General features: G+C 45.8%; 1 protein-coding gene across 2 annotated transcripts in view; it reads left to right on the top strand.

The window, feature by feature from the left end:
* Window positions 1–239: 239 nt before the first annotated feature.
* The window catches only part of AVL9 (AVL9 cell migration associated), a 110,193-nt gene continuing 84,448 nt past the window's right edge, over window positions 240–25,984 (top strand). For both annotated transcript variants that reach the window (XR_013216878.1, XM_077269300.1), the window contains exon 1: window positions 240–635. Coding sequence is in view for 1 of the 2 variants with exons in the window: in XM_077269300.1 (XP_077125415.1) it covers window positions 540–635 (96 nt within the window). In the remaining variant the exon portion in view is untranslated. The remainder of the gene's footprint in view (window positions 636–25,984) is intronic.

Genomic DNA, 25,984 nt, shown 5'->3' with positions numbered 1-25,984 from the left:
GGCCTTTTTCCCCAATGCCTATAGTCAAGGTTCAGAGCACGCCGAGTTGTTTTCCTCAGAGCAGCGGCTATTCCCGCAGAGGCAAGCACCAGACGTTACCGAGAACGTCTCTAGCCACCGCCATATGACACGGACCGAGCAGCTACTGGTGGCCACTTCCACCACAAACTGCGTGCATAGTACACCCATCCCCGCCCACCAATCCCGCGGCTGAATCCTGGTCACGTGATCGCTCAATGGTTGAGGGCGGAAGCTGGCGCGATGACGTCACTCTGAACCTGTCACTGACATGTGACTGCAGGCAAATAGTAGGAAGGAGGGAGGTTGGAGACTGACAGGGCAGGTCCGCATGGCAGGGAGAGGCGTGGACCGCACACTCGGCACTACATGCACGGTGCCTGGGTTAGTCCAGTATTAGTGCTGCTGGTGTACGGCCCTCGGAAGTACAAGAGCGCTGCAGGAAGGTGCCAGCACGAAACCGTTCAGGTCTGCCCCCTAGTGGCCACGGCGAAACGGACCGTGTCTCTGTGACGTCACGCATGGATGCCCAGGTTGGGGAAGAGACCCCTGCGACCAGAGCAGGGCCTGTGCTGCATATTGTGGTGGTGGGCTTCCACCATAAGAAGGGCTGCCAGGTGAGAAACTTCCCATGTGCAGGCTGTGTATTACATGCCCTCCTTACCGCTGTGTGTGTACCTGTGGCGTCAGCCTCCTGCATGCTTCTGTGTGCACGATGACTGGGGAAAGTTCTGCCAGTCCCTGCCCATGTCCTGGTGATGGGAGCTGTCCGCTGGTACCTGGGGGTTTCACCTGCCATTCTGTAGGGACAGGGCACAGCCCCCCAACCTCCGGGTACTGAAGACCGAGAATGATATTGTAGGAAGATTGGGACATAAGGTGCAATGTTTATCCATGTGACAGTCCTTCATAACAATATCCTGCACACATCATACAGGCTATAGCGTATATCCTGTACACATCATACGGGCTGTAACATATCCTGTACACATCATACAGGCTGTAACATATCCTGTACACATCATACAGGCTGTAACATATCCTGCACACATCATACAGGCTGTAACATATATCCTGTACACATCATACGGGCTGTAACATATCCTGTACACATCATACAGGCTGTAACATATCCTGTACACATCATACAGGCTGTAACATATCCTGCACACATCATACAGGCTGTAACATATCCTGCACACACCATACAGGCTGTAGCGTATATCCTGCACACATCATACAGGCTGTAACATATCCTGTACACATCATACGGGCTGTAGCATATCCTGCACACACCACACAGGCTGTAACATATCCTGCACACGTCATACAGGCTGTAGCATATATCCTGCACACATCATACAGGCTATAGCGTATATCCTGTACACATCATACGGGCTGTAACATATCCTGTACACATCATACAGGCTGTAACATATCCTGTACACGTCATACAGGCTGTAACATATCCTGCACACGTCATACAGGCTGTAGCATATATCCTGCACACATCATACAGGCTATAGCGTATATCCTGTACACATCATACGGGCTGTAACATATCCTGTACACATCATACAGGCTGTAACATATCCTGCATACGTCATACAGGCTGTAGCATATATCCTGCACACATCATACAGGCTATAGCGTATATCCTGTACACATCATACGGGCTGTAACATATCCTGTACACATCATACAGGCTGTAACATATCCTGTACACGTCATACAGGCTGTAACATATCCTGTACACGTCATACAGGCTGTAACATATCCTGTACACGTCATACAGGCTGTAGCGTATATCCTGCACACACCATACAGGCTGTAGCGTATATCCTGCACACATCATACAGGCTGTAACATATCCTGTACACGTCATACAGGCTGTAGCGTATATCCTGCACACACCATACAGGCTGTAGCGTATATCCTGCACACATCATACAGGCTGTAGCGTATATCCTGCACACACCATACAGGTTGTAGCGTATATCCTGCACACACCACACAGGCTGTAGCGTATATCCTGCACACACCATACAGGCTGTAGCGTATATCCTGCACACACCATACAGGTTGTAGCGTATATCCTGCACACACCACACAGGCTGTAGCGTATATCCTGCACACACCACACAGGCTGTAGCGTATATCCTGCACACACCATACAGGTTGTAGCGTATATCCTGCACACACCACACAGGCTGTAGCGTATATCCTGCACACACCATACAGGCTGTAGCGTATATCCTGCACACACCATACAGGTTGTAGCGTATATCCTGCACACACCATACAGGCTGTAGCGTATATCCTGCACACATCATACAGGCTGTAGAATATGTAGTGTCAAAGACTGGTGGAAAGTATGCCAAGACGCACGAAAGCTGTGATTAAAAATTCCGATTATTCCACAAAATATTGATTTCTGAACTCTTCCTGAGTTAAAACATTAGTATTGTTGTTTCTAAATGATTATGAACTTGTTTTCTTTGCATTATTTGAGGAATGAAAGCACTGGTGTTTTTTTTTGTTTGTTTGTTTTTTTAATTTTGACCATTTTCTTTGTCAGAAAAAAAAAAAATTATTGCTGGGAAATTCGGAGACATGTTGTCAGAAGTTTATAGAATAAAAGAACAATTTACATTTTACTTAAAAAAATATACCTATAAAGATCAGAGAAACTGAACATTTTGCAGTGGTCTCTTTTTTTCCAGAGCTGTGGATATATAATATATCTCATAACAAAAGGAAGAAAAAAATGAATTTATACCCAATAACGTGTAAAAAGATATATTTTATTTAATATACTGATAAAACAACGATAGAGGAGCGGCCAAATGCTCTAGGAATGAAAAAGGGGATGCAATATACAAGGTGCAAATACGTTAATGTTATAAATATTACTGCTGTCAGCATGGCACAGTAAAGTAAAATGGTGAATAAAATGCAAAATACAAATATATGGTGCTGCAAATATGACAGGGAATAAGGGTTAATAGAGGTGGACCCTCATAAAAGCAAATATAGAATGTGGCAAAAAAAAAAAAAATCTTAACTAAGATGCTAGTGCAGTTCTGTCAATTTACGGTAATTAATTGGTGGACATATGGACAGTGCCAAAAAAAGTGTAGCCATAATGTGAACATATTGCTATGATGCCATATGATATCTACCTGTGAGCAACTGGTGGGTGAAAAGGGGTCCAGAGAAGTCCCAAGGATGCGTCCATCCCGACGCACGTTTCGGCGTCTGCCTTTTAAAGAACCATACAGGGTGTAGCACTGTCTTACCGAGTTTTCACTCCGGGAGGGGAAAACCCCTTACTTACGTAGCGCTCACTAATATACTAATTAGGCAAGAAGACTACTAGGTCTTTATTTCGGTAAAACAATTTATATTTTATTAATAATGAAATAAAGTTTAATAATCAACAATTTAAGCTATGATTTGATATATGTACTACAGGCACATGAATTATAACAGCGCTAGCCTAACATTACATGATCATAATCATCATCTATATAATAGAGAAAGTAAGCAACTATATAATTACCAAATATTGTAACATCACTTCCCTGCCGGGGGACTCGACTGATGAGAAGGAAATATTCGGTAACACATCATCACAGAAGTTATGCGTCCATAAAGTCTCCTGGAATGTCCCTACCCCCACCTAAATGCCGTCCTGTTTTATACACTTAAAACTGGATTCAGTTTCGTCATGCGTACTGGCATTTTTCTCATATAACTTATTATTTTACAGATCACGAGCTGTTATTGTACAAATTCCATGCTTATCTTGTTGTTCACCCTCGAGAATATTTTCCTCACACTACAAGAATGCCGCTGCGCATGCGTACATAGCTGTTTATGCCACATCTCCTCATACAATACAAATAGGTCACTCTGAGGGCACTTTCCCGCTTCCATTTTGTCTTGTTTTACTCAGTTAATGGCAATAGATACGTGAAATCACTATCTACACATACATTCAGACATTCTTGTCTCATTTGTATCACAAGCACATGCCGTATTTTTCGGATTCTAAGACGCACTCCCCCCCCCCCCCCCCCCCTAATTTTTTTTTTTTTTTTTTTGGGGGGGGGTGTCTTATAATGTGGATATACCTTATCGGCGTGCCGCTGTGCTGTGTCCCTGGTGCTGCAGGGGGCTCTGCCGACATTTTGTGAAAGGCCAGAGCCCCCGGCAAGTTCTTCCATGGTTTCCTGTGCGGTGGTGGACTTCGGGAAAATGGCCGCCGGGAGGCGGCGCAAGCGCAGATCGAGATTTCGGTGCCGAGATCTCGGGAGATGAGAGCTCCCCGCAAAATCGGGGACACAGCACCGCAACAGTGGACACAGCGCAGCACCGCCACCGGGACACCTGCAGCGGCGTGCCGCACTTTGGAACACCCACTCATTCCAGCCTGCGGCAACGCTCTACTCTTGCCTCCTCCACCAGCGACCCTGGGACCCCCGCTTCACCTCAGCCACCACCGCCGGTAAGCAATAAGACGCATGAATTATAAGAAGCACTACCATTTTATTAAAAAAAAGTTATTTTCCTATTTTTCTCATGAAAACTTGGGGTGCGTCTTATAATCCGAAAAATACGGTATATATCTCCTGTACACACATACGGGCTATTGCACATATATACCTCCTGTACACACCATACAGGCTGTAGCATTACAAACAGTGGCGTAACTACAAAGTTATAGGCCCCGGTGCGAACTTTCAAATGCCCCGCCCCCCCCCCCCATCCCAATGCCCAATTCCACCCAAATTCACATTCTCCCTATTCATTTCGCACACTATAGCTTTATTGCAAAATTGTATAGTGTGACCACTGGCGTAACTATCCGGTGCCCCATCCTGGTATATATTTGTCCCCCATACTGCCATTATGTAATGTATAAAAAAAAAAAACTCATCAGGGGCTTACATAGAAGTCATGGGGATTCATATAAGAAGTATAATACACTCCTCATAGTGCTCCATATAGTATAATGTTCCGCCATCGTCATCCATGTCGTGCAAGTTACTTCCCATAGTATAATGCACCCCATAGTTCTTCATATAGTATAATGTATTCCCCCATAGTCCTCGATACAGTATAATGCAGCCCACGTACAGTATAATGCAGCCACCCCACAAAAGTATAATGTAGCCCCGCCATACAATATAATTAGTGATGAGCGAGTGTACTCGTTGCTCGGGTTTTCCCGAGCACGCTCGGGTGACCTCCGAGTATTTATGACTGCTTGGAGATTTAGTTTTCATCACGGCAGCTGAATGATTTACAGCTACTAGCCTGCTTGATTACATGTGGGGATTCCCTAGCAACCAGGCAACCCCCACATGTACTCAGGCTGGCTACTAGCTGTAAATCATTCAGCTGTCGGGATGAAAACTAAATCTCCGAGCAGTCATAAATACTAGGTCACCCGAGCGGGCTCGGGAAATCCCCAGCAACAAATACACACGCTCTTCACTAATTATAATGTAACCCCCATAGAATATAATGCAGCCCCTCCATACAGGGGCGGGGAGAAAGACATGGGCAAACGGTGACTAGGGGGCAGGGCAGAAGGACATAAGGGGGCTAGGGGAGACGGGCACAGGGGGGCTAGGGAGCAAGGAAGACAGGCACAAGGGGGCTAGGAGGCAGGTGAGAAGGGCGCAAGGGAGAGTGTCACAAGGAGACACACGGGGACTAGTGGGCCAGGGAGACTAGTGGGCATGGGAGACTGACACATGGGGACTAGTGGGCATGGGAGACTGACACACGGGGACTAGTGGGCAAGGGAAACTGACACACGGGGACTAGTGGGCAAGGGAGACTGACACACGGGGACTAGTGGGCAAGGGAGACTGACACACGGGGACAAGGGCGACAGACACAAGGGGACTAGGAGGAAGGGGAGAAGGGCACAAGAGGCAATGGAGACAGGTAGAAGGGGACTCTGAGGGCAGAGTAGATAGGTATGCACGGGGAGACGGCGCTGCAAGGGGACGGTGGGAAAACTTGGGAGCAGGAAAGAAGGGCACAGGGATTACGAGGACAGGGTAGATGGGGAATACGGTGAGAAAGGGGAGACTTGAGAGCAGGGCAGGCTGGTCACACGGGGACAAGGGCAGGGAGTGCATGGGGGGTGCAGGAGGACTCAGGGCATGGGAGATGGGGAGCATTGGGGGACCAGGGGAGGAGGGACAAGGAGTGTACATGGGCCCGGAGGAGCACAATGACCTGAACCGGGGGACCTACAGGGACATGGGGCACGGGAGAGCAGGGAGGAAACGAGGCTGGTGTCACAGGGGGCTGGGGACGGCAACACACAGGCAGCAGACACACCTCACTGCCGCTTTTCCCGTACACCTCCATATTCCGGTCCTCCACATGGCTGAGCCGCTGTGGCATCCCCCTCCTAGGCGGCTCGGTCCATGCACCGACCGCCAGCTCCGGAGCCGCCTGTTCCCAGTCCCAGCAGGCGCCACAGGCTCCGCCAATATGGCAGCCGCCATCACCTGTGCAGATGCTGCACTGCCTGGGCCATGCACACAGCGGGTGCACGATGAAGTGATGTCATCGCGCACCCGCAGTGTCGGGAATGATGGTAGAGGGAGCGTCGGCTGACGCTCTCTCCTCCATCATTGCTTTGAATTGGGTTTAGTTCAATGTGGCGGCGGGGGAAGTCGGGTGCTTCTCACCTACCGGACCCCTGACCTGCCAGGCCCGGTCGCAGCGGTGACCGCTGCGACTGTGGTAGTTACGCCCCTTATTACAAATATATTGGAAATTAGCTTTGACAACTCTGGCCAAAACTTGCAATTTGTATGCATATTATGACTTCCACAAAGAATGTGATTTTTGCTTACTGCTGATTAGAAAATATTCAACCCAAGTCAATTTCTGTGTGGAAAATCTCTTCTTTCTGCAACTGTTTCCACAGTGGATTTTCCATCCACAAATCTAGATTGAAAATCAACAGCATTTCCCTCCTGTGTGCATGTACCCTTACAGTAAAGCCACATGGGTAGGATGCACATGAATAGCCCTAATCTGGTCATATCCAGATATGTAGTCTGCATCAGAGCTGTTTGACTTTGTAAGCATTTTACATTACTTATCTTGTGCAGGTCCTGAGTTATATCCAGTAGTATAGTCTAGCTTTGCTCCAGAGTGATATCCAGTAGTATAGTCTAGCTTTGCTCCTCAGTGATATCCGGTAATATAATCTAGCTTTGCTCCTCAGTGATATCTGGTAGTATAATAATAATAATTATTATTTTTATTTCTTTAGCGCCAGCATATTCCGCAGCACTTTACATTTTAGGCTACTTTCACACTAGCGTCGTGCACTGCGTCGCTATGCGTCGTTTTGTAGAAAAAACGCATCCTGCAAAAGTGCTTGCAGGATGCGTTTTTTCTCCATTGACTTGCATTAGCGACGCAGTGCTATGCATTGCCACACATCGCATACCACCAAAAAACGTTGCATGTAACGTTTTTTGGTGCGTCGTGTCCAGCATTTCCGACCGCGCATGTGCGGCCGGAACTCCGCCCCCTCCTCCCCGCACCTCACAGTGGGGCAACGGATGCATTGAAAAACAGCATCCGCTGCCCCCGTTGTGCGGCGCTTCCACAGTATGCGTCCGTGCGCCGCAACGTCGCATTGCGACGTGCAGTGCACAACGCTAATGTGAAAGTACCCTTAGGCCATGTGCACACGTAGGTTCGGGTCCCTGCGGGTTCTCCCGCAGCGGATTTGATAAATCTGCAGGGCAAAACCGCTGCGGTTATCCCTGCAGATTTATCACGTTTTGTCTTCCGGTTTCCGCTGCGGGTTTTGGTTTTACTATTGATGCTGCATATGCAGCATCAATAGTAATGTTAAAAATGAAAAAAAAATGGTTATATACTCACCCTCTGACGTCCCGATCTCCTCGGCGCTGCACGCGGCGGTCCGGTTCCATAGATGCTGTGCGAGAAGGACCTTCGTGACGTCACGGTCATGTGACCGCGACGTCACCGCAGGTCCTGCTCGCATAGCAAACCTGAGACCGGACGGCCGCGTGCAGCGCTGAGAGGTGACTATAGCATTATTTTTTATTTTAATTCTTTTTTTTTTTTTACCACAAATATGGTTCCCAGGGCCTGGAGGAGAGTTTCCTCTCCTCCACCCCGGGTAGCAACCGCACATTATCCGCTTACTTCCCGCATCGTGGGCACAGCCCCATGCGGGAAGTAAGCGGATCAATGCATTTCTATGTGTGCAGAATCGCTGCGATTCTGCACAAATAAGTGACATGCTGCGGGTTGTAAACCGCTGCGTTTCTGCGCGGTTTTTCCCGCAGCATGTGCACAGCGGTTTGCGGTTTCCCATTGGTTTACATGTTTACTGTAAACGCAATGGAAACTGCTGCGGACGCGCAGTATCAAAATCGCTGCGGTTCCGCGGTAAAAACCGCAACGTGTGCACATAGCCTTAGAAGGGACTTGTACAGACAATATACAGGGTGGGTCAGTTATATGGATACACCTAAATAAAATGGGAATGGTTGGTGATATCAACTTCCTGTTTGTAGCACATTAGTATATGGGAGGGGGGAAACTTTCCAAGATGGGTGGTGACCATGGTGGCCATTTTGAAGTCGGCCATTTTGGATCCAACTTTATTTTTTTCAATGGAAAGAGGGTCTTGTGACGCATCAAACTTATTGAGAATTTCACAAGAAAAACAATAGTGATTCGTTTTAACGTAACTTTATTATTTCGTGAGATATTTACAAGTTTATGACCACTTATAAAATGTGTTTAAAGTGCTGCCCATTGTGTTGGATTGTCAATGCAACCCTCTTCTCCCACTCTTGACACATTGATAGCAACATCGCAGAAGAAATCCTAGCACATCTTCCAATATCCGTTGTTTCAGATGCTGCACATCTCGTATCTTCACAGCATAGACAGTTACCTTCGGATGATCCCAAAGATAAAAGTCTAAGGGGGTCAGATCGGGAGACCTTGGTGGCCATTCAACTGGCCCACGATGACCAATCCACTTTCCAGGAAACTGTTCATGTAGGAATGCCCGGACCTGACACCCATAATGTGGTGGTGCACCATTATGGGCTATTAGCAGGTCTAAAAGCAGCCGGCGGATGTAAACAAAAGCAAAAAAAAATGTAGCCATCTAACGGACTCCTAACGTTCAGTAATCTAAACTGTAAAAGGTGACCATAGACATTAAAAAATAAAGAAATACAAATCTATATATTTTTGCTTTATAGCCACATTTTTCCATATGCCCTTAGGCGCACTATTTTACCCTTTGGCACTTTTTGTATTTTCCTGTTGATCTGGTCTTCTGTTATCTGCAGTAGTCTTGTTTGGTGAACTGCATAACGTGATATTCTCGTTATTCAGGTAAAGTTTTATTTCATAACCCTGCAGTTTTACTCAAGTTGCCATCTGCATGTTTCTATTGTAGCTCAGAACAGATTGCATTGTTTAGTTTATCACAGCATTAAAATAAAATAAGGTGTAAGATCTGTGATGGTGATGCAGAGCTCCTGCCACTTCTGATAACCTGCCATAACAGCCATTTGTCTGCTGAAGACCGCTGTGCCTGTCATAGGAGACCATGATTTTTGAGACATACAGCAATCCTGTGTTATTGCTGTGTGTAGCACAAGAAAGCGGATCATCGCAGGTTGAAGTCGTCTCAAGGAACTAACATGGTCAAAAGTTTAAAAAAAACAACACAACAACAGGCCAATGACCCCAAACACACCTCCAGGCTGTGTAAGGGCTATTTGACCAAGAAGGAGATTGATTGGGTGCTACGCCAGATGACCTGGCCACCACAGTCACCAGACCTGAACCCAATCGACATGGTTTGGGGTGAGCTGGACCGCAGAGTGAAGGCAAAAGGGCCAACAAGTGCTAAGTATCTCTGGGAACTCCTTCAAGATTGTTGGAAGACCATTCCCGGTGACTACCTCTTGAAGCTCATCAAGAGAATGCCAAGAGTGTGCAAAGCAGTCATCTAAGCAAAAAGGTGGCTACTTTGAAGAACCTAGAATGTAAGACATATTTTCAGTTGTTTCACACTTTTTTGTTAAGTATATAATTCCACATGAGTTAATTCATAGTTTTGATGCCTTCAGTGTGAATGTACAATTTTCATAGTCATGAAAATACAGAAAAATCTTAAATGAGAAGGTGTCCAAACTTTTGGTCTGTACTGTGTGTGTGTGTGTGTGTGTGTGTGTGTGTGTGTGTGTGTGTGTGTATGTATGTATGTATATATGTGTGTGTTCAAAAGTCCTGCATAGAATAAATTGATTTTTCAAGTTTGAAACGTTTTCTGTTGAATATCTTCGATGCTAATATGACATATTATATATGGTTTTGTTCAGAATACAATTTTGCATTCTCTCCCTGTAATATTTTTAACCTTTTGAAGCAGTTTTGTCTGAAATTATTCCAACAATATGGGAATTGAAAGCACAACTAAATATTGTACAGCTTCAGATCCAAAATTATCCAATCGCAGATGAGGTTCTTATGACCAATCATAACCTGGATATGGCAGCCAATCACATTGCATCACATCTGCTGCTTTGTTTGTTTTATCTCTGTTGGTCTATCTAGTGAATCATACTGTAGAGTTTTATGATGGGAGCCTTCAGATTTTTGTCAGCGGAGGATCGTGTGCGAGTTGTGGTGCTACATGAAGAGGGTTATACTGGCCCCCAGATCGCAAGGAAGGTCGGCTGTAATCAGAGTACAGTCGTAAGAAATTTGCAGAAACATAAGCAGCTTGGAATTACCCAGGACAGGCCCAGATCTGGTCTGCCCAGAAAGTCAACTAAAAGGGAGGATAGAGTACTGATAAGGACATCCCTTGCCAATCGAAAACTCACCTCTCCTCAGCTTCTGCGAGAATGGCAAGAAAAGTGCAATATTGAGGTAGCAACATCAACTGTTAGATAGAGATGTTTGGAAGCAGGATTGAAAGGGTGCAAGGCCCGAAAGAAGCCATTGATGACAGCCAGACAAAGGCGAAAACTGTGGGCATTGAAATATTTAAAATGGAGGAAGGAGGAGTGGGGAAAAAGTGCTATTTAGTGATGAAAGCACTTTTTGCATTTTAGGAAATGATGGCAAGTCTTATGTGAGAAGGTTCCCACATGAAGAGTACAAGCCAGAGTGTTTGAGCTTCTCTGTGAAACATCCGATTAAAGTAATGGTCTAGGGCTGTATGGCAGCCAATGGTGTTGGAAGAACAAGGTGGCTACTATTGACTGGCCAGCCCAGTCCCCGGACCTCAATCCAATTGAAAATTTGTGGCACAAGGTATCATTAGAGATATCTAGAAAACAGCCAAGGACCAAGAGTGAGTATATTGAGGCTCTGATACAGGCCTGGAACCACATCATCACTCGTGAACATCTGCAGAAGCTTGTTCACTCAATGCCACAGAGATGCAAGCTGGTGCTCAAGAGCAAAGGCTGGCCAATAAAGTATTAGAAGCTAAAGATGCACTCTAAAGGCCCTTTTCAGGACTCTGAAATAAAAAATAATAAATCTTAAAAAGTAAAATTTAAGTCTGTGTGAACTTGCATTGGAAGTTAATGAACTTAGAAACCTGTTCACCATTCTACACACTGTACTGGTGTAGGTATGGTTATGCTGTAAAAAATTATCAAAAATGCGCATACCATAGCAATTTATAAAATTGGGACATTCAAAAATGAGTATGGCATACAATGAGGGATTACAAAAACATATATGTTCCACCAGCTTCACTATAGAGATGCAGAGGTATGAAACAGTTTTCTTCACGCCTATGCAGGACTTTTCAACACGATTGTGTATATGTATGTGTGTGTATGTGTATATATATATATATATATATATATATATATATATATATATATATATATATATACATACACATATATAATTTTTATTTTTTTTTGCATAAAATACAAAGGAAATGTTTAATCTTTAACTTTAGACCTTTAAATAGCATTTCACCTTCAACTTGCTTACGGTAACTTCACAATAACTGTAACAGTTACCAGGGGTTCCCAAACTTTACATGCCATTGTGGATATCTAAAATCCCTAGCAGTACACAGCTAAACAGTTAGTTAAAATAGTTACAATAGCCCAGCAAGCATGTGAATCAATAATTCAGGTATTACCTATTAAAGAAGGCTTGGTGAAAATGAGAAGCAACGACCAGTACCATGTACCTTTACCCCAATGTGCATTTCACTTCAGCTTCTTCCAGTGGCTTCATCTGGAAGAAGCTGGATACTGAAGGTGTACAGATCAGTTTCAGAGCATTGCTTACAAGTACTGCTGGAAAGAGCTTGTAAGTGCTGTGCTCCTTGCCTAGGAGATGTAGTGTGAGTAACAAGCAGTAAAACAAAATTAAAATGCACTCCATTCTTGAGAACAGATAGGATTTTTAACCCCTTTACCCCCATGGGTGGTTTGCACGTTAATGACCAGGCCAATTTTTACAATTCTGACCACTGTCCCTTTATGAGGTTATAACTCTGGAACGCTTCAACGGATCCCGGTGATTCTGACATTGTTTTCTCATGACATATTGTACTTCATGATAGTGGTAAAATTTCTTTGATATTACCCGTGTTTATTTGTGAAAAAAAAACGGAAATTTGGCGAAAATGTTTAAAATTTCGCAATTTTCCAACTTTGAATTTTTATGCAATTAAATTACAGAGATACAGTGGGGCAAAAAAGTATTTAGTCAGTCAGCAATAGTGCAAGTTCCACCACTTAAAAAGATGAGAGGCGTCTGTAATTTACATCATAGGTAGACCTCAACTATGGGAGACAAACTGAGACAAAAAAAAATCCAGAAAATCACATTGTCTGTTTTTTTATCATTTTGTTTGCATATTATGGTGGAAAATAAGTATTTGGTCAGAAACAAACAATCAAGATTTCTGGCTCACAGACCTGTAACTTCTTTAAGAGTCTCCTCTTTCCTCCACTCATTACCTGTAGTAATGGCACCTGTTTAAACTTGTTATCAGTATAAAAAGACACCTGTGCACACCCTCAAACAGTCTGACTCCAAACTCCACTATGGTGAAGACCAAAGAGCTGTCAAAGAACACCAGAAACAAAATTGTAGCCCTGCACCAGGCTGGGAAGACTGAATCTGCAATAGCCAACCAGCTTGGAGTGAAGAAATCAACAGTGGGAGCAATAATTAGAAAATGGAAGACATTCAAGACCACTGATAATCTCCCTCGATCTGGGGCTCCACGCAAAATCCCACCCCGTGGGGTCAGAATGATCACAAGAACGGTGAGCAAAAATCCCAGAACCACGCGGGGGGACCTAGTGAATGAACTGCAGAGAGCTGGGACCAATGTTACAAGGCCTACCATAAGTAACACACTACGCCACCATGGACTCAGATCCTGCAGTGCCAGACGTGTCCCACTGCTTAAGCCAGTACATGTCCGGGCCCATCTGAAGTTTGCTAGAGAGCATTTGGATGATCCAGAGGAGTTTTGGGAGAATGTCCTATGGACTGATGAAACCAAACTGGAACTGTTTGGTAGAAACACAACTTGTCGTGTTTGGAGGAAAAAGAATACTGAGTTGCATCCATCAAACACCATACCTGTTGTGAACTCTGTTCTGGAACTCCCTCCTGTGGTCAGGAATTGTATTTCTGTGAGTTCTGTCCGTGGGTTCCCTCTGGTGGCTGAAAGTGGAGCTGCTGGTCTGGAGGTGGCTTCCTCAGCTGCATCGTTTAAAGACTGGGCTGGTTCCTCTATTTAACTCTGCTCAGATCGTTACCTGATGCCAGTTGTCAATGTATCTGTACTGGTTCAGATCTCACTTGGATCTCCTGATGACCTGTCTACTTCAGCAGAAGCTAAGTCCCTGTTAAGCTCATTTGTTGTTCATTTGTGTGCTGAATATATTTCTGAGTACCTGCTAAGTTTTGTCCAGCTGGCTATCATGATATTGTCTCGCTAGCTGGAAGCTCTGGGTTGCAGAGTGGCACCTACCGCGCCGTAAGTCGGTGCGGGGGGTTTCTTGCTCACTCTGCATGGCTTTTTGTAGTTTTTTTGTGCTGACCGCAAAGATCCCTTTATCTATCTTCTGTCTATTTAGTAAGTCAGGCCTCCTTTGCTGAAACCTGTCTCATTCCTATGTTTGTGCCTTCCTCTTAACTCACAGTCAATATATGTGGAGGGCTGCTCTTTTCCTTTGGGAAATTTCTCTGAGGCAAGGTGAGGCTATATTTCTCTTTAGGGGAAGTTACCTCTCAGGCTGTGAAGAGTCGTCTAGGCAGAGTCAGGTACGATCCACGGCTAATTCTAGTGTTTGTGATAATAGATTAGGGCTGCGGTCAGCAGAGCTCCCACTTCCCAGAGCTCGCTCTATTTTGCAGTTTTGACTATCAGGTCATTCCCGGTGCTCCTAACCACCAGGTCCAGCCATAACAGTACAACTGGCCAAAAAGTGTTAATGCATCTCAATAGAGGGATAAGAGAAGTTCTGAGACCATTTATTTTTCTCTGCAGTGTGTTTGGTCTTTTTTTTCCCCTGGACCTCTGGGTGGTTCGGGACTCAGGTGTATATATGGACATTCAAGGTCTGTCCTCTTGTGTGGATAATCTCACTGCAAGGGTACAAGGCATTCAGGATTATATAGTTCAGAATCCTATGTTAGAGCCTAGAATCCCAATTCCTGATTTGTTTTCTGGGGATAGATCAAAGTTTCTGAATTTCAAGAATAATTGTAAACTGTTTCTTGCCCTGAAACCTCGCTCCTCTGGTGACCCTAGTCAGCAAGTAAAAATCATTATTTCCTTGTTGTGTGGTGACCCTCAAGACTGGGCATTCTCCCTTGCGCCAGGAGATCCTGCATTGCTTAATGTAGATGCGTTTTTTCTGGCGCTTGGATTGCTCTATGACGAACCAAATTCTGTGGATCAGGCAGAGAAAATCTTGCTGGCTCTATGTCAGGGTCAGGATGATGCTGAAATGTATTGTCAGAAGTTTAGAAAGTGGTCTGTGCTTACTCAATGGAATGAGTGTGCTCTGGCAGCGATTTTCAGAAAGGGTCTTTCTGAGGGCCTTAAGGATGTTATGGTGGGGTTCCCCACGCCTGCTGGTCTGAATGAATCAATGTCCTTGGCTATTCAGATCGATCGGCGTTTGCGGGAGCGGAAAGTTGTGCACCATATGGCGGTGTCCTCTGAGCAGAGGCCTGAGCCTATGCAATGTGATAGGACTTTGACCAGAACTGAATGGCAAGAGCACAGACGTCAGAATGGGCTGTGTTTTTACTGTGGTGACTCCACTCATGCTATCTCTGATTGTTCTAAGCGCACTAAGCGGTCCGCTAGGTCTGTCACCATTGGAACTATACAGCCTAAATTTCTTTTGTCCGTTACTTTGATTTGCTCTTTGTCATCCTACTCTGTTATGGCGTTTGTGGATTCAGGCGCTGCCCTGAATTTGATGGACTTAGAGTTTGCCAGGCGCTGTGGTTTTTTCTTGGAGCCCTTGCAGCATCCTATTCCATTAAGGGGAATTGATGCTACGCCTTTGGCCAAGAATAAGCCTCAGTACTGGACCCAGTTGACCATGTGCATGGCTCCTGCACATCGGGAAGATATTCGCTTTTTGGTGTTGCATAATTTGCATGATGTGGTCGTGTTGGGTTTGCCATGGCTACAGGTCCATAATCCAGTATTGGACTGGAAATCTGTGTGTGTGTCCAGTTGGGGTTGTCAAGGGGCCCATGGTGATGTTCCAGCGTTGTCAATTTCTTCTTCCACTCCTTCTGAAGTACCTGAGTTTTTGTCGGATTACCAGGATGTATTTGATGAGCCCAAGTCCAGTGCCCTGCCTCCTCATAGGGATTGTGATTGTGCTATTAATTTGATTCCTGGTAGTAAGTTTCCTAAAGGCCGACTTTTCAATTTATCTGTGCCAGAACACTCCGCTATGCGGAGCTATATAAAGGAGTCCTTGGAGAAAGGGCATATTTGCCCGTCGTTGTCACCGTTGGGAGCAGGGTTCTTTTTTGTGGCCAAGAAGGATGGTTCTCTGAGACCTTGTATAGATTACCGCCTTCTTAATAAAATCACGGTCAAATTTCAGTACCCTCTGCCTCTATTGTCTGATTTGTTTGCTCGGATTAAGGGGGCTAGTTGGTTTACCAAGATAGATCTTCGAGGAGCGTATAATCTTGTGCGTATTAAGCGGGGCGATGAATGGAAAACCGCGTTTAATACGCCCGAGGGCCATTTTGAGTATCTGGTGATGCCATTCGGGCTTTCTAATGCGCCATCTGTATTCCAGTCCTTTATGCGTGATATCTTCCGAAAGTATCTGGATAGATTCATGATAGTATACTTGGATGATATTTTGGTCTTTTCGGATGATTGGGAGTCTCATGTGAAGCAGGTCAGAATGGTGTTCCAAGTCCTTCGTGCTAATTCCTTGTTTGTGAAGGGGTCTAAGTGTCTCTTCGGAGTTCAGAAGGTTTCCCTTTTGGGCTTCATTTTTTCCCCTTCTACTATCGAGATGGATCCAGTTAACGTCCGGGCCATTTATGATTGGACTCAGCCTACATCTGTGAAGAACCTTCAGAAATTCCTGGGCTTTGCGAATTTTTACCGTCGCTTTATCGCTAATTTTTCTAGTGTTGTCAAACCACTGACTGATTTGACCAAGAAGGGTGCGGATGTGGTGAATTGGTCCTCTGCGGCCGTTGAGGCGTTTCAGGAGCTGAAACGTCGTTTTTCTTCGGCTCCTGTGGTGTCAGCCAGATGTTTCGCTCCCTTTTCAGGTCGAGGTTGATGCTTCTGAGATTGGAGCAGGGGCTGTTTTGTCTCAGAGAGGTTCTGATGGCTCTGTGATGAAGCCATGTGCTTTCTTTTCTAGAAAGTTTTCGCCTGCTGAGCATAATTATGATGTTGGCAATCGGGAGTTGTTGGCCATGAAGTGGGCATTCGAGGAGTGGCGACATTGGCTTGAGGGCACCAAGCATCGCGTGGTGGTCTTGACGGATCACAAGAATTTGACTTCTCGAGTCTGCCAAGCGGTTGAACCCTAGACAGGCTCGATGGTCACTGTTTTTCTCCCGTTTCGATTTTGTGGTTTCATACCTTCCGGTTTCTAAGAATGTGAAGGCTGATGCCCTTTCAAGGAGTTTTGTGCCTGATTCTCCGGGAGTTTCTGAGCCGGCTGGTATTCTCAAAGAGGGGGTGATTTTGTCTGCCATCTCCCCTGATTTGCGGCGGGTTCTGCAGGAGTTTCAGGCGGATAGACCTGACCGCTGTCCTGCAGAGAGACTGTTTGTCCCTGATAGATGGACTAGTAGGGTTATCTCGGAGGTTCATTGTTCGGTGTTGGCTGGTCATCCTGTAATTTTTGGTACCAGAGATTTGGTGGCTAGGTCCTTTTGGTGGCCTTCCTTGTCCCAGGATGTGCGTGCTTTTGTGCAGTCCTGTGGGACTTGTGCTCGGGCGAAGCCCTGCTGTTCTCGTGCCAGTGGGTTACTTTTGCCCTTGCCGGTCCCGAAGAGGCCCTGGACGCATGTTTCCATGGATTTTATTTCAGATCTCCCTGTCTCTCAAAGGATGTCGGTCATCTGGGTGGTTTGTGATCGCTTCTCTAAGATGGTCCATTTGGTACCCTTGCCTAAGTTGCCTTCATCCTCTGATTTGGTTCCGTTGTTTTTCCAGCATGTGGTTTGTTTGCATGGCATTCCGGAGAACATTGTGTCGGACAGAGGTTCCCAGTTTGTTTCGAGGTTTTGGCGGTCCTTTTGTGCTAAGATGGGCATTGATTTGTCTTTTTCTTCTGCTTTCCATCCTCAGACAAATGGCCAAACTGAGCGAACCAATCAGACTTTGGAGACCTATCTGAGATGCTTTGTTTCTGCTGATCAGGATGATTGGGTGACCACCTTGCCATTGGCTGAATTCGCCCTTAATAACCGGGCCAGTTCGGCTACTTTGGTTTCACCTTTTTATTGTAATTCTGGTTTTCATCCTCGTTTTTTCTTCAGGGCAGGTTGATCCTTCGGACTTTCCTGGTGTGGATTCTGTGGTGGACAGGTTGCAGCAAATTTGGACTCATGTAGTGGACAATTTGACATTCACAGGAGAAGGCTCAACGTTTCGCTAACCGCCGTCGCCGTGTTGGTCCTCGACTTCGTGTTGGGGATCTGGTTTGGCTGTCATCTCGTTATGTTCCTATGAAGGTTTCTTCTCCTAAGTTTAAGCCTCGTTTTATTGGGCCTTATAAGATTTCTGAAATCCTCAATCCTGTGTCATTTCGTTTGGACCTTCCAGCTTCTTTTGCCATCCATAATGTGTTCCACAGGTCGTTGTTGCAGAGATATGTGGCGCCTATGGTTCCTTCCGTTGACCCTCCTGCTCCGGTGTTGGTCGAGGGAGAATTGGAGTATGTGGTGGAGAAGATTTTAGATTCTCTTATCTCGAGACGGAAACTTCAGTATCTGGTCAAATGGAAGGGCTATGGTCAGGAAGATAATTCCTGGGTTCTTGCCTCCGATGTCCATGCTGCCGATTTGGTTCGTGCCTTTCATTTGGCTCGTCCTGATCGGCCGGGGGGGTTCTGGTGAGGGTTCGGTGACCCCTCCTCAAGGGGGGGGGGGGTACTGTTGTGAACTCTGTTCTGGAACTCCCTCCTGTGGTCAGGAATTGTATTTCTGTGAGTTCTGTCCGTGGGTTCTCTCTAGTGGCTGAAAGTGGAGCTGCTGGTCTGGAGGTGGCTTCCTCAGCTGCATCGTTTAAAGACTGGGCTGGTTCCTCTATTTAACTCTGCTCAGATCGTTACCTGATGCCAGTTGTCAATGTATCTGTACTGGTTCAGATCTCACTTGGATCTCCTGATGACCTGTCTACTTCAGCAGAAGCTAAGTCCCTGTTAAGCTCATTTGTTGTTCATTTGTGCGCTGAATATATTTCTGAGTACCTGCTAAGTTTTGTCCAGCTGGCTATCATGATATTGTCTCGCTAGCTGGAAGCTCTGGGTTGCAGAGTGGCACCTACCGCGCCGTAAGTCGGCGCGGGGGGTTTCTTGCTCACTCTGCGTGGCTTTTTGTAGTTTTTTGTGCTGACCGCAAAGATCCCTTTATCTATCTTCTGTCTGTTTAGTAAGTCGGGCCTCCTTTGCTGAAACCTGTCTCATTCCTATGTTTGTGCCTTCCTCTTAACTCACAGTCAATATATGTGGAGGGCTGCTCTTTTCCTTTGGGAAATTTCTCTGAGGCAAGGTGATGCTATATTTCTCTTTAGGGGAAGTTACCTCTCAGGCTGTGAAGAGTCGTCTAGGCAGAGTCAGGTACGATCCACGGCTAATTCTAGTGTGTGTGATAATAGATTAGGGCTGCGGTCAGCAGAGCTCCCACTTCCCAGAGCTCGCTCTATTTTGCAGTTTTGACTATCAGGTCATTCCCGTTGCTCCTAACCACCAGGTCCAGCCATAACACATACCTACTGTAAAGCATGGTGGTGGAAACATCATGCTTTGGGGCTGTTTCTCTGCAAAGGGGCCAGGACGACTGATCCGGGTACATGAAAGAATGAATGGGGCCATGTATCGTGAGATTTTGAGTGCAAACCTCCTTCCATCAGCAAGGGCATTGAAGATGAAACGTGGCTGGGTCTTTCAACATGACAATGATCCAAAGCACACCGCCAGGGTGACGAAGGAGTGGCTTCGTAAGAAGCATTTCAAGGTCCTGGAGTGGCCTAGCCAGTCTCCAGATCTCAACCCTATAGAAAACCTTTGGAGGGAGTTGAAAGTCCGTGTTGCCAAGCGAAAAGCCAAAAACCTCACTGCTCTAGATGAGATCTGCATGGAGGAATGGGCCAACATACCAACAACAGTGTGTGGCAACCTTGTGAAGACTTACAGAAAACGTTTGACCTCTGTCATTGCCAACAAAGGATATATTACAAAGTATTGAGATGAAATTTTGTTTCTGACCAATTACTTATTTTCCACCATAATATGCAAATAAAATGATAAAAAAACAGACAATGTGATTTTCTGGATTTTTTTTGTCTCAGTTTGTCTCCCATAGTTGAGGTCTACCTATGATGTAAATTACAGACGCCTCTCATCTTTTTAAGTGGTGGAACTTGCACTATTGCTGACTGACTAAATACTTTTTTGCCCCACTGTATGTCACACAAAATACTTAATAAGTAACATTTCCCACATGTCTACTTTACATCAGCACAATTTTGGAACCAAAACTTTTTTTTGTTAGGGAGTTATAAGGGTTAAAAGTTGACCAGCAATTTCTCATTTTTACAACACCATTTTTTTTTTTTTTTTTTTTTTTAGGGACCACATCTCATTTGAAGTCATTTTGAGGGGTCTATATGATAGAAAATAACCAAGTGTGACACCATTCTAAAAACTGCACCCCTCAAGGTGCTCAAAACCACATTCAAGAAGTTTATTAACCCTTCAGGTGTTTCACAGGAGTTTTTGGAATGTTTAAATAAAAATGAACATTTAACTTTTTTTCACAAAAAATTTACTTCAGCTCCAATTTGTTTTATTTTACCAAGGGTAACAGGAAAAAATGGACCCCAAAAGTTGTTGTACAATTTGTCCGGAGTATGCTGATACCCCATATGTGGGGGGGGAACCACCGTTTGAGCGCATGGCAGAGCTTGGAAGGGAAGGAGCGTCATTTGGAATGCAGACTTAGATGGATTGGTCTGCAGGCGTCACATTGCGTTTGCAGAGCCCCTAATGTACCTAAACAGTAGAAACCCCCCACAAGTGACCCATATTGGAAACTAGACCCCCCCCAAGGAACTTATCAAGATGTGTTGTGAGAACTTCGAACCCCCAAGTGTTTCACTACAGTTTATAACTCAGAGCCGTGAAAATAAAAAATATTTTTTCTCTGTCGCCCATGACGGCACCACGGAGAGAGGGGATCCGCCCACCAAGGACAGGAAACCTACAGATAAAAAGGGCGGTACCACTCTCCCGCATCAGTTGGTTTCCTGTCCTTGATGGGAGACCTACAGACTTACCAGAAGGAAGATCGTCGTGGGATTCCGGGGCCAATCAGTCCGACTCAGGCAGCTGGGGTCCCTCTGCCTCGGCTGGTGTGGTCACCCGAAGCGCCACCGCTGGGGCTAGTGGGCCTCTAGGGTGTGCGGGGAAGGTGACATGGAGTTCGCGGTCACCTCCCTAGGTAAGATGCAGCAGCGGCAACATCCAGGGGGGTCCCTCTGTGGTTGCGGGAGGAGCGGCGCGGCTCCCCCTTTGGAAGCGTCAGCTTGCACACTGCATAGCCGACCGGCGTGCAGGGACCGCGCATTAGGGCAGGCTGCAAGGAGACCGGGAGCTCCGGTGGGCAGCGGGACATGTGCGGCACCATCTTGAAACTGCACGTCGGAAAGAGCGATAATGGCACACTTCGCAGGAGCCGGCAGACAGCGTTCCTACGCAGGCGCCGGAAGAGGCGCTTCTGCACAGGCGCATAATTGAATCAAGCGGCGGGAATCGCCGCCGCATAAAAAGAGGCTGCTTCAGTAATCCGTTGGTAAAGGAACCGCAGCACGAGCCGCAGCACAGGCTGCAGCGCAAACCGCAGCACTAGCCACAAAAAAAAAAAAAAAATGCCGCAGCAGCGATAAACATACAGGGGGGTCCCTCTGTGGTTACGGGGAGAGTGGCGCTCTCCCCCCTGAAGCGTAAGCCTGCAATCTGCAAAAGCCGGGGCCCCCCGGTGTGCAAGAAAAAAAAAAAAAAAAGCTGCATGCTGCCTCTCCCAGAATCTTCTCCAGGGAAACACCGGAGCTGAGCCTACTTCAGTTGCCAGGCCTGGACCTCATGGGGGAGAGAAAATCATTGACAGCAATGCTGCACTCCTGATGGGACGCCGCCTCCCCTCATGATGGGCTCTCGGCGTCACCAGCTCCCCCTGTTTTTTAGCAGGTATGGAGCCAGCACAGGTAAGTGCATGGTGGAATGTTCTGTTGATAGCTCATGCCTTTGTGCAAAGCTGTGCTAGAGCTCAATATGTGAGGTATGTTTTCACATATACACAGCCAGACCTTGGACCTCTAGGCTATAATAAGGCCATATGTCCAGGCTACATCTCATGATTTGGAGTTAGTTGCATGTCTTGTCTGCGCAGAGCCTTATGATTAGACTTCAGAGTGACCTTTGGAAGCATGGTTTTCACTTTTTTGGGGGGTCTGGTAAACAGGTGTCTCACTTTTCTTTGCAACTTAACTACTCTATGCCTTGGGAGGACATATAGTGTTAATGGAGCACTTTGCCTCCATGAAGACTGCCCTTCAGCTGCAACTCATTAGTTAGCTCCTTCGGGTGGGGTCAGTCTGACAAATGAGATATACTATTCAAAGTGGAAGCTTATCCGTATCTCTGAGAGATTGCTCTTTTGCTTGTAACTATTGGCCGGTTTTCAAGCATGACTGTAGCTCTATGCTTTATAGTGTGTGTTGCTGAACATCATATGGCATGATGATACTTTTATGCATTATATTGAGTGCAACACGTTGCATCATGGTTCCTCTATGCATCGTATTGAGTGTCTCTGTGTGTCATATTGCATCTTAGAGCCTCTAGGCATCTTACCGAGTGCCCCTGCGTGTCATGGTGTCTCTTTGCATTATATTGCGTGTCTGTGTATCATATTGCTTCTATGCATTATGTCACGTGTCTCTGTATCATGTCGCATCATAGTGCTTCTATGCATTATATTACATGCCTCTACGTATCATATTACATCATGGTGCCTCTATGCCTTATATTTCATGCCTCTGTGCATCATATTGCGGCAGGGTGCCTCTACGCATCTTACTGAGTGCCTATGTGCGTCATATAGCATCATGGTGCCTCTATGCATCATACTAAGTGCCTCTGTGCATTATATTGCATCATGGTGCCTCTGCATTATATGGCATGTCTCTGTGTATCATATTGCATCATAGTGCTTTTATGCATTATATTGCATGCCTCTATGTATCATGTTGCATCATAGTACCTCTAGGCATCGTATTGAGTGCCTCTGCGCGTTGTATTGCATCATGGTGCCTCTATACATCGTACTGAGTGTCTCTGGGTGTCATATTGTATCATAGTGCATCTATGCATCATGCCGAGTGCCTCGGTGCTTCATATTGCATTATTGTGCTTCTACATATCATATTGAGCCTCTGCATCATGTTGCATCATAGTGCCTTTATGCATCATATTGAGTGCATCTGTGCTTCATATTGCATCAGTGCCTTTATGCATCATATTGAGTACCTCTGCTTCGTATTGCATCATTGTGCTTTTATGCATCATATTGAGTGCCTCTGTGCATCATGTTGCATCTTAGTGCCTCTATGCATCATATCGAGTGCCTCTGTGTATCATATATCATTGCATCATAGTGCTTCTGTGCTTCATGTTGTATTATAGTGTTTCATATTGCCTCTGTGCATCATGTTGCATCATATTGCATCATGTCGCATCTTAGTGCTTCATATTGCCTTTATGCATTGTATTGCATCATATTGCATCGTGGTGCTTCATTGTGCTTTTTTGCTTCACATTGCATTAATAGCCCCTCCATACATCAAAATGTGTGCTTACGGGCATCTTATTGCTTCAGTGCCCCTGTGCCTCAGGGGGTGTCATTAGTATCATAGTACCTCTGTGCTTCCTAGTACTTCGGGCTTGGTGTTTTCTTTTTTGGCTCTGGGTTAGACCTTCTGATTTAGGTTATGCAGCCACGCACAAGGTATATCGTGGGTCTACCATTTCACATTTTTGTCTTGGGCCCCAACTCTGGCTTATAGAGTCCTAGTGGTTTTGTACCCAGTTCCAACTTCTGTTGATTCATTCTTTACAACAGGGCTTAGATGAGCAAGCAGCTTTGCTTGAATTGGCTGAGTAAATTAGCAGTTCTTCCGTATGGAACAGTTTTTCTCAACCTATAAAGGGACATACTACTGTCCTGGGAGCAGAAAATACCAAGAGGTGGAAGGAAAAAATCCTTACCAATTCCACATGTGACAATCAGGCTGGTTTCCTTGATTAACATCCAGTAGATAGATTCTCGTCCCATAAGTCTATTGTACTATGGTTACCAGGGACGGCATGTCTGCCTTTGGCACCTTGTGGCGAATCAGCACCTCTCTGGTGGGAAGAATCCTGTTTTTCTCTAGCCATAGAGTATGGCTACTCCCTCCATGGCTGTCTGGGTGTATAAATAACACTGACAAGCTTGCCTTTTAGGATACGTATATGTGTGTAATGTCAGTAAAATAGGAGTGATGATCCACGTTTCCCTTTCAGCGTTTCTAATGAGAGGCCAACTCTGGTAATGTTAGGAAATATTACCTGCCGGATTGTGTATTCCTTAGTTGCAATAATATCCAACCCTTGTTTGGGGTTTAGACACCTAAGGATTCGGAATAGACGTGATCTCCTGGATGAGTAATGTGTGTACATCCTAATGCTCTGCCATTATCCATGTACTAACTGTTATTGGTTTGATCTTCCCACAGTCCAGGACCGGAGGCTAATGGTACGCACGGGGTGAGAGCGCGCCCTTATGACGCAAGCAGACGCCGCGGTGCATGACTGGGTAATCCAGTCTGAACAGGCACATGTTGCTTCTCCAAGTCCCCTCCTTGTGGAAATATAGAGCAGGTGGTCGGGGGCCGGTACTCTGAGCCCTAATATATGGCAATGGTCAAAAAGCTGGTCACCCAGACTTCTCTGGTGCATCTCCTCAGAATATTAGCCATAATATTGATTGTGAATGTTTCCAGGAGTGGAGAAGACCATATAGGAACCACCAAACTGCTGGGGGAGGGGGGAAACCTGGAGGAACTTCCTTTCAGGTTCCAAGTTAGAAGAGGGAGTTTCCAATAACAGCTGTCTTAGAGTTTCTGCAAGGAATTGGAACAGGGGCTAGCCACAAATACATTAAAAGTTCAAGTCTTGGATTTAAGGGCCCTGTACAATTACGACCCGGCTGGGTATCGGGGATATCCAGGTTCATCAAAGCATTGGCCAGGTCTAGACCCATCCCCTCTCGGTTTACTCCTCCTTGGAATTTAAACTTTGATCTTATATCCCTATCCAAACCTCCTTTTGAACCCCGGTCAGAGGCTTCTCTGGGAATCTGTCCCTTAAAACATCACTTTATGAATCAGTGGGTTCCCAGGTTCATCAAACCAGTCATCCAGTATCAGCCTGAGCTAGACGCTGGGACTGACGTCTCTGCTGAGCAGACTCCACTGCGGCTGGAGAAGGATGGGAGACCGCAGCGGAGATGGTTTGAGATTCCCCCTGTGCAGAGGCGGGAACTCGACACCTAACACACAATACCTAAATTGACTGCGGGAAAGAACACTGTCTAATTCTAACCAACATTCAATCCATCCCTTACGAACTTCACCATTGCTAGGGTTAAAGTGGCAAATACCTTAGAGGGGTAGTTCGAGGCCACTTCCAGTAAAAGTTCCCTTCAATGGGATTTATTTTTGGTCCTTAAAACCCTGTCTAAACCGCCCTTCAAACCCTTAGAGGATATCCCATTAAAACTCCTATCCCTCAAAACATCCCTGCTCGTCGCCCTCTCATCTGCTCGTAGAATAAGCGACATAAAGGCACTATCTGCTAACCCTCCTCATACACGGTTTTTAGAGGATAGTGTTACTCTCAAAATAGATCCAGCATACCTCCCGAAGGTGGCATCCCGGTTCCACAGAACTCAAGAGATATCTCTGCCCTCCTTTTATCTTAACCCTAAAAATAGGGAGGAGGAATCATTGCATACACTAGATGTCAGGAGATGCTTCATGAAGTACTTAGAAGCCACCAGAGAGAGTAGGGAGGATGCCTCT

Source organism: Ranitomeya variabilis, chromosome 6 (genome assembly GCF_051348905.1).
Source record: "Ranitomeya variabilis isolate aRanVar5 chromosome 6, aRanVar5.hap1, whole genome shotgun sequence".
Lineage (NCBI taxonomy): Eukaryota > Metazoa > Chordata > Amphibia > Anura > Dendrobatidae > Ranitomeya > Ranitomeya variabilis.
The sequence above is the reverse complement of the archived record's forward strand: the minus strand, read 5'-3'. Positions and strand labels throughout refer to the sequence as shown.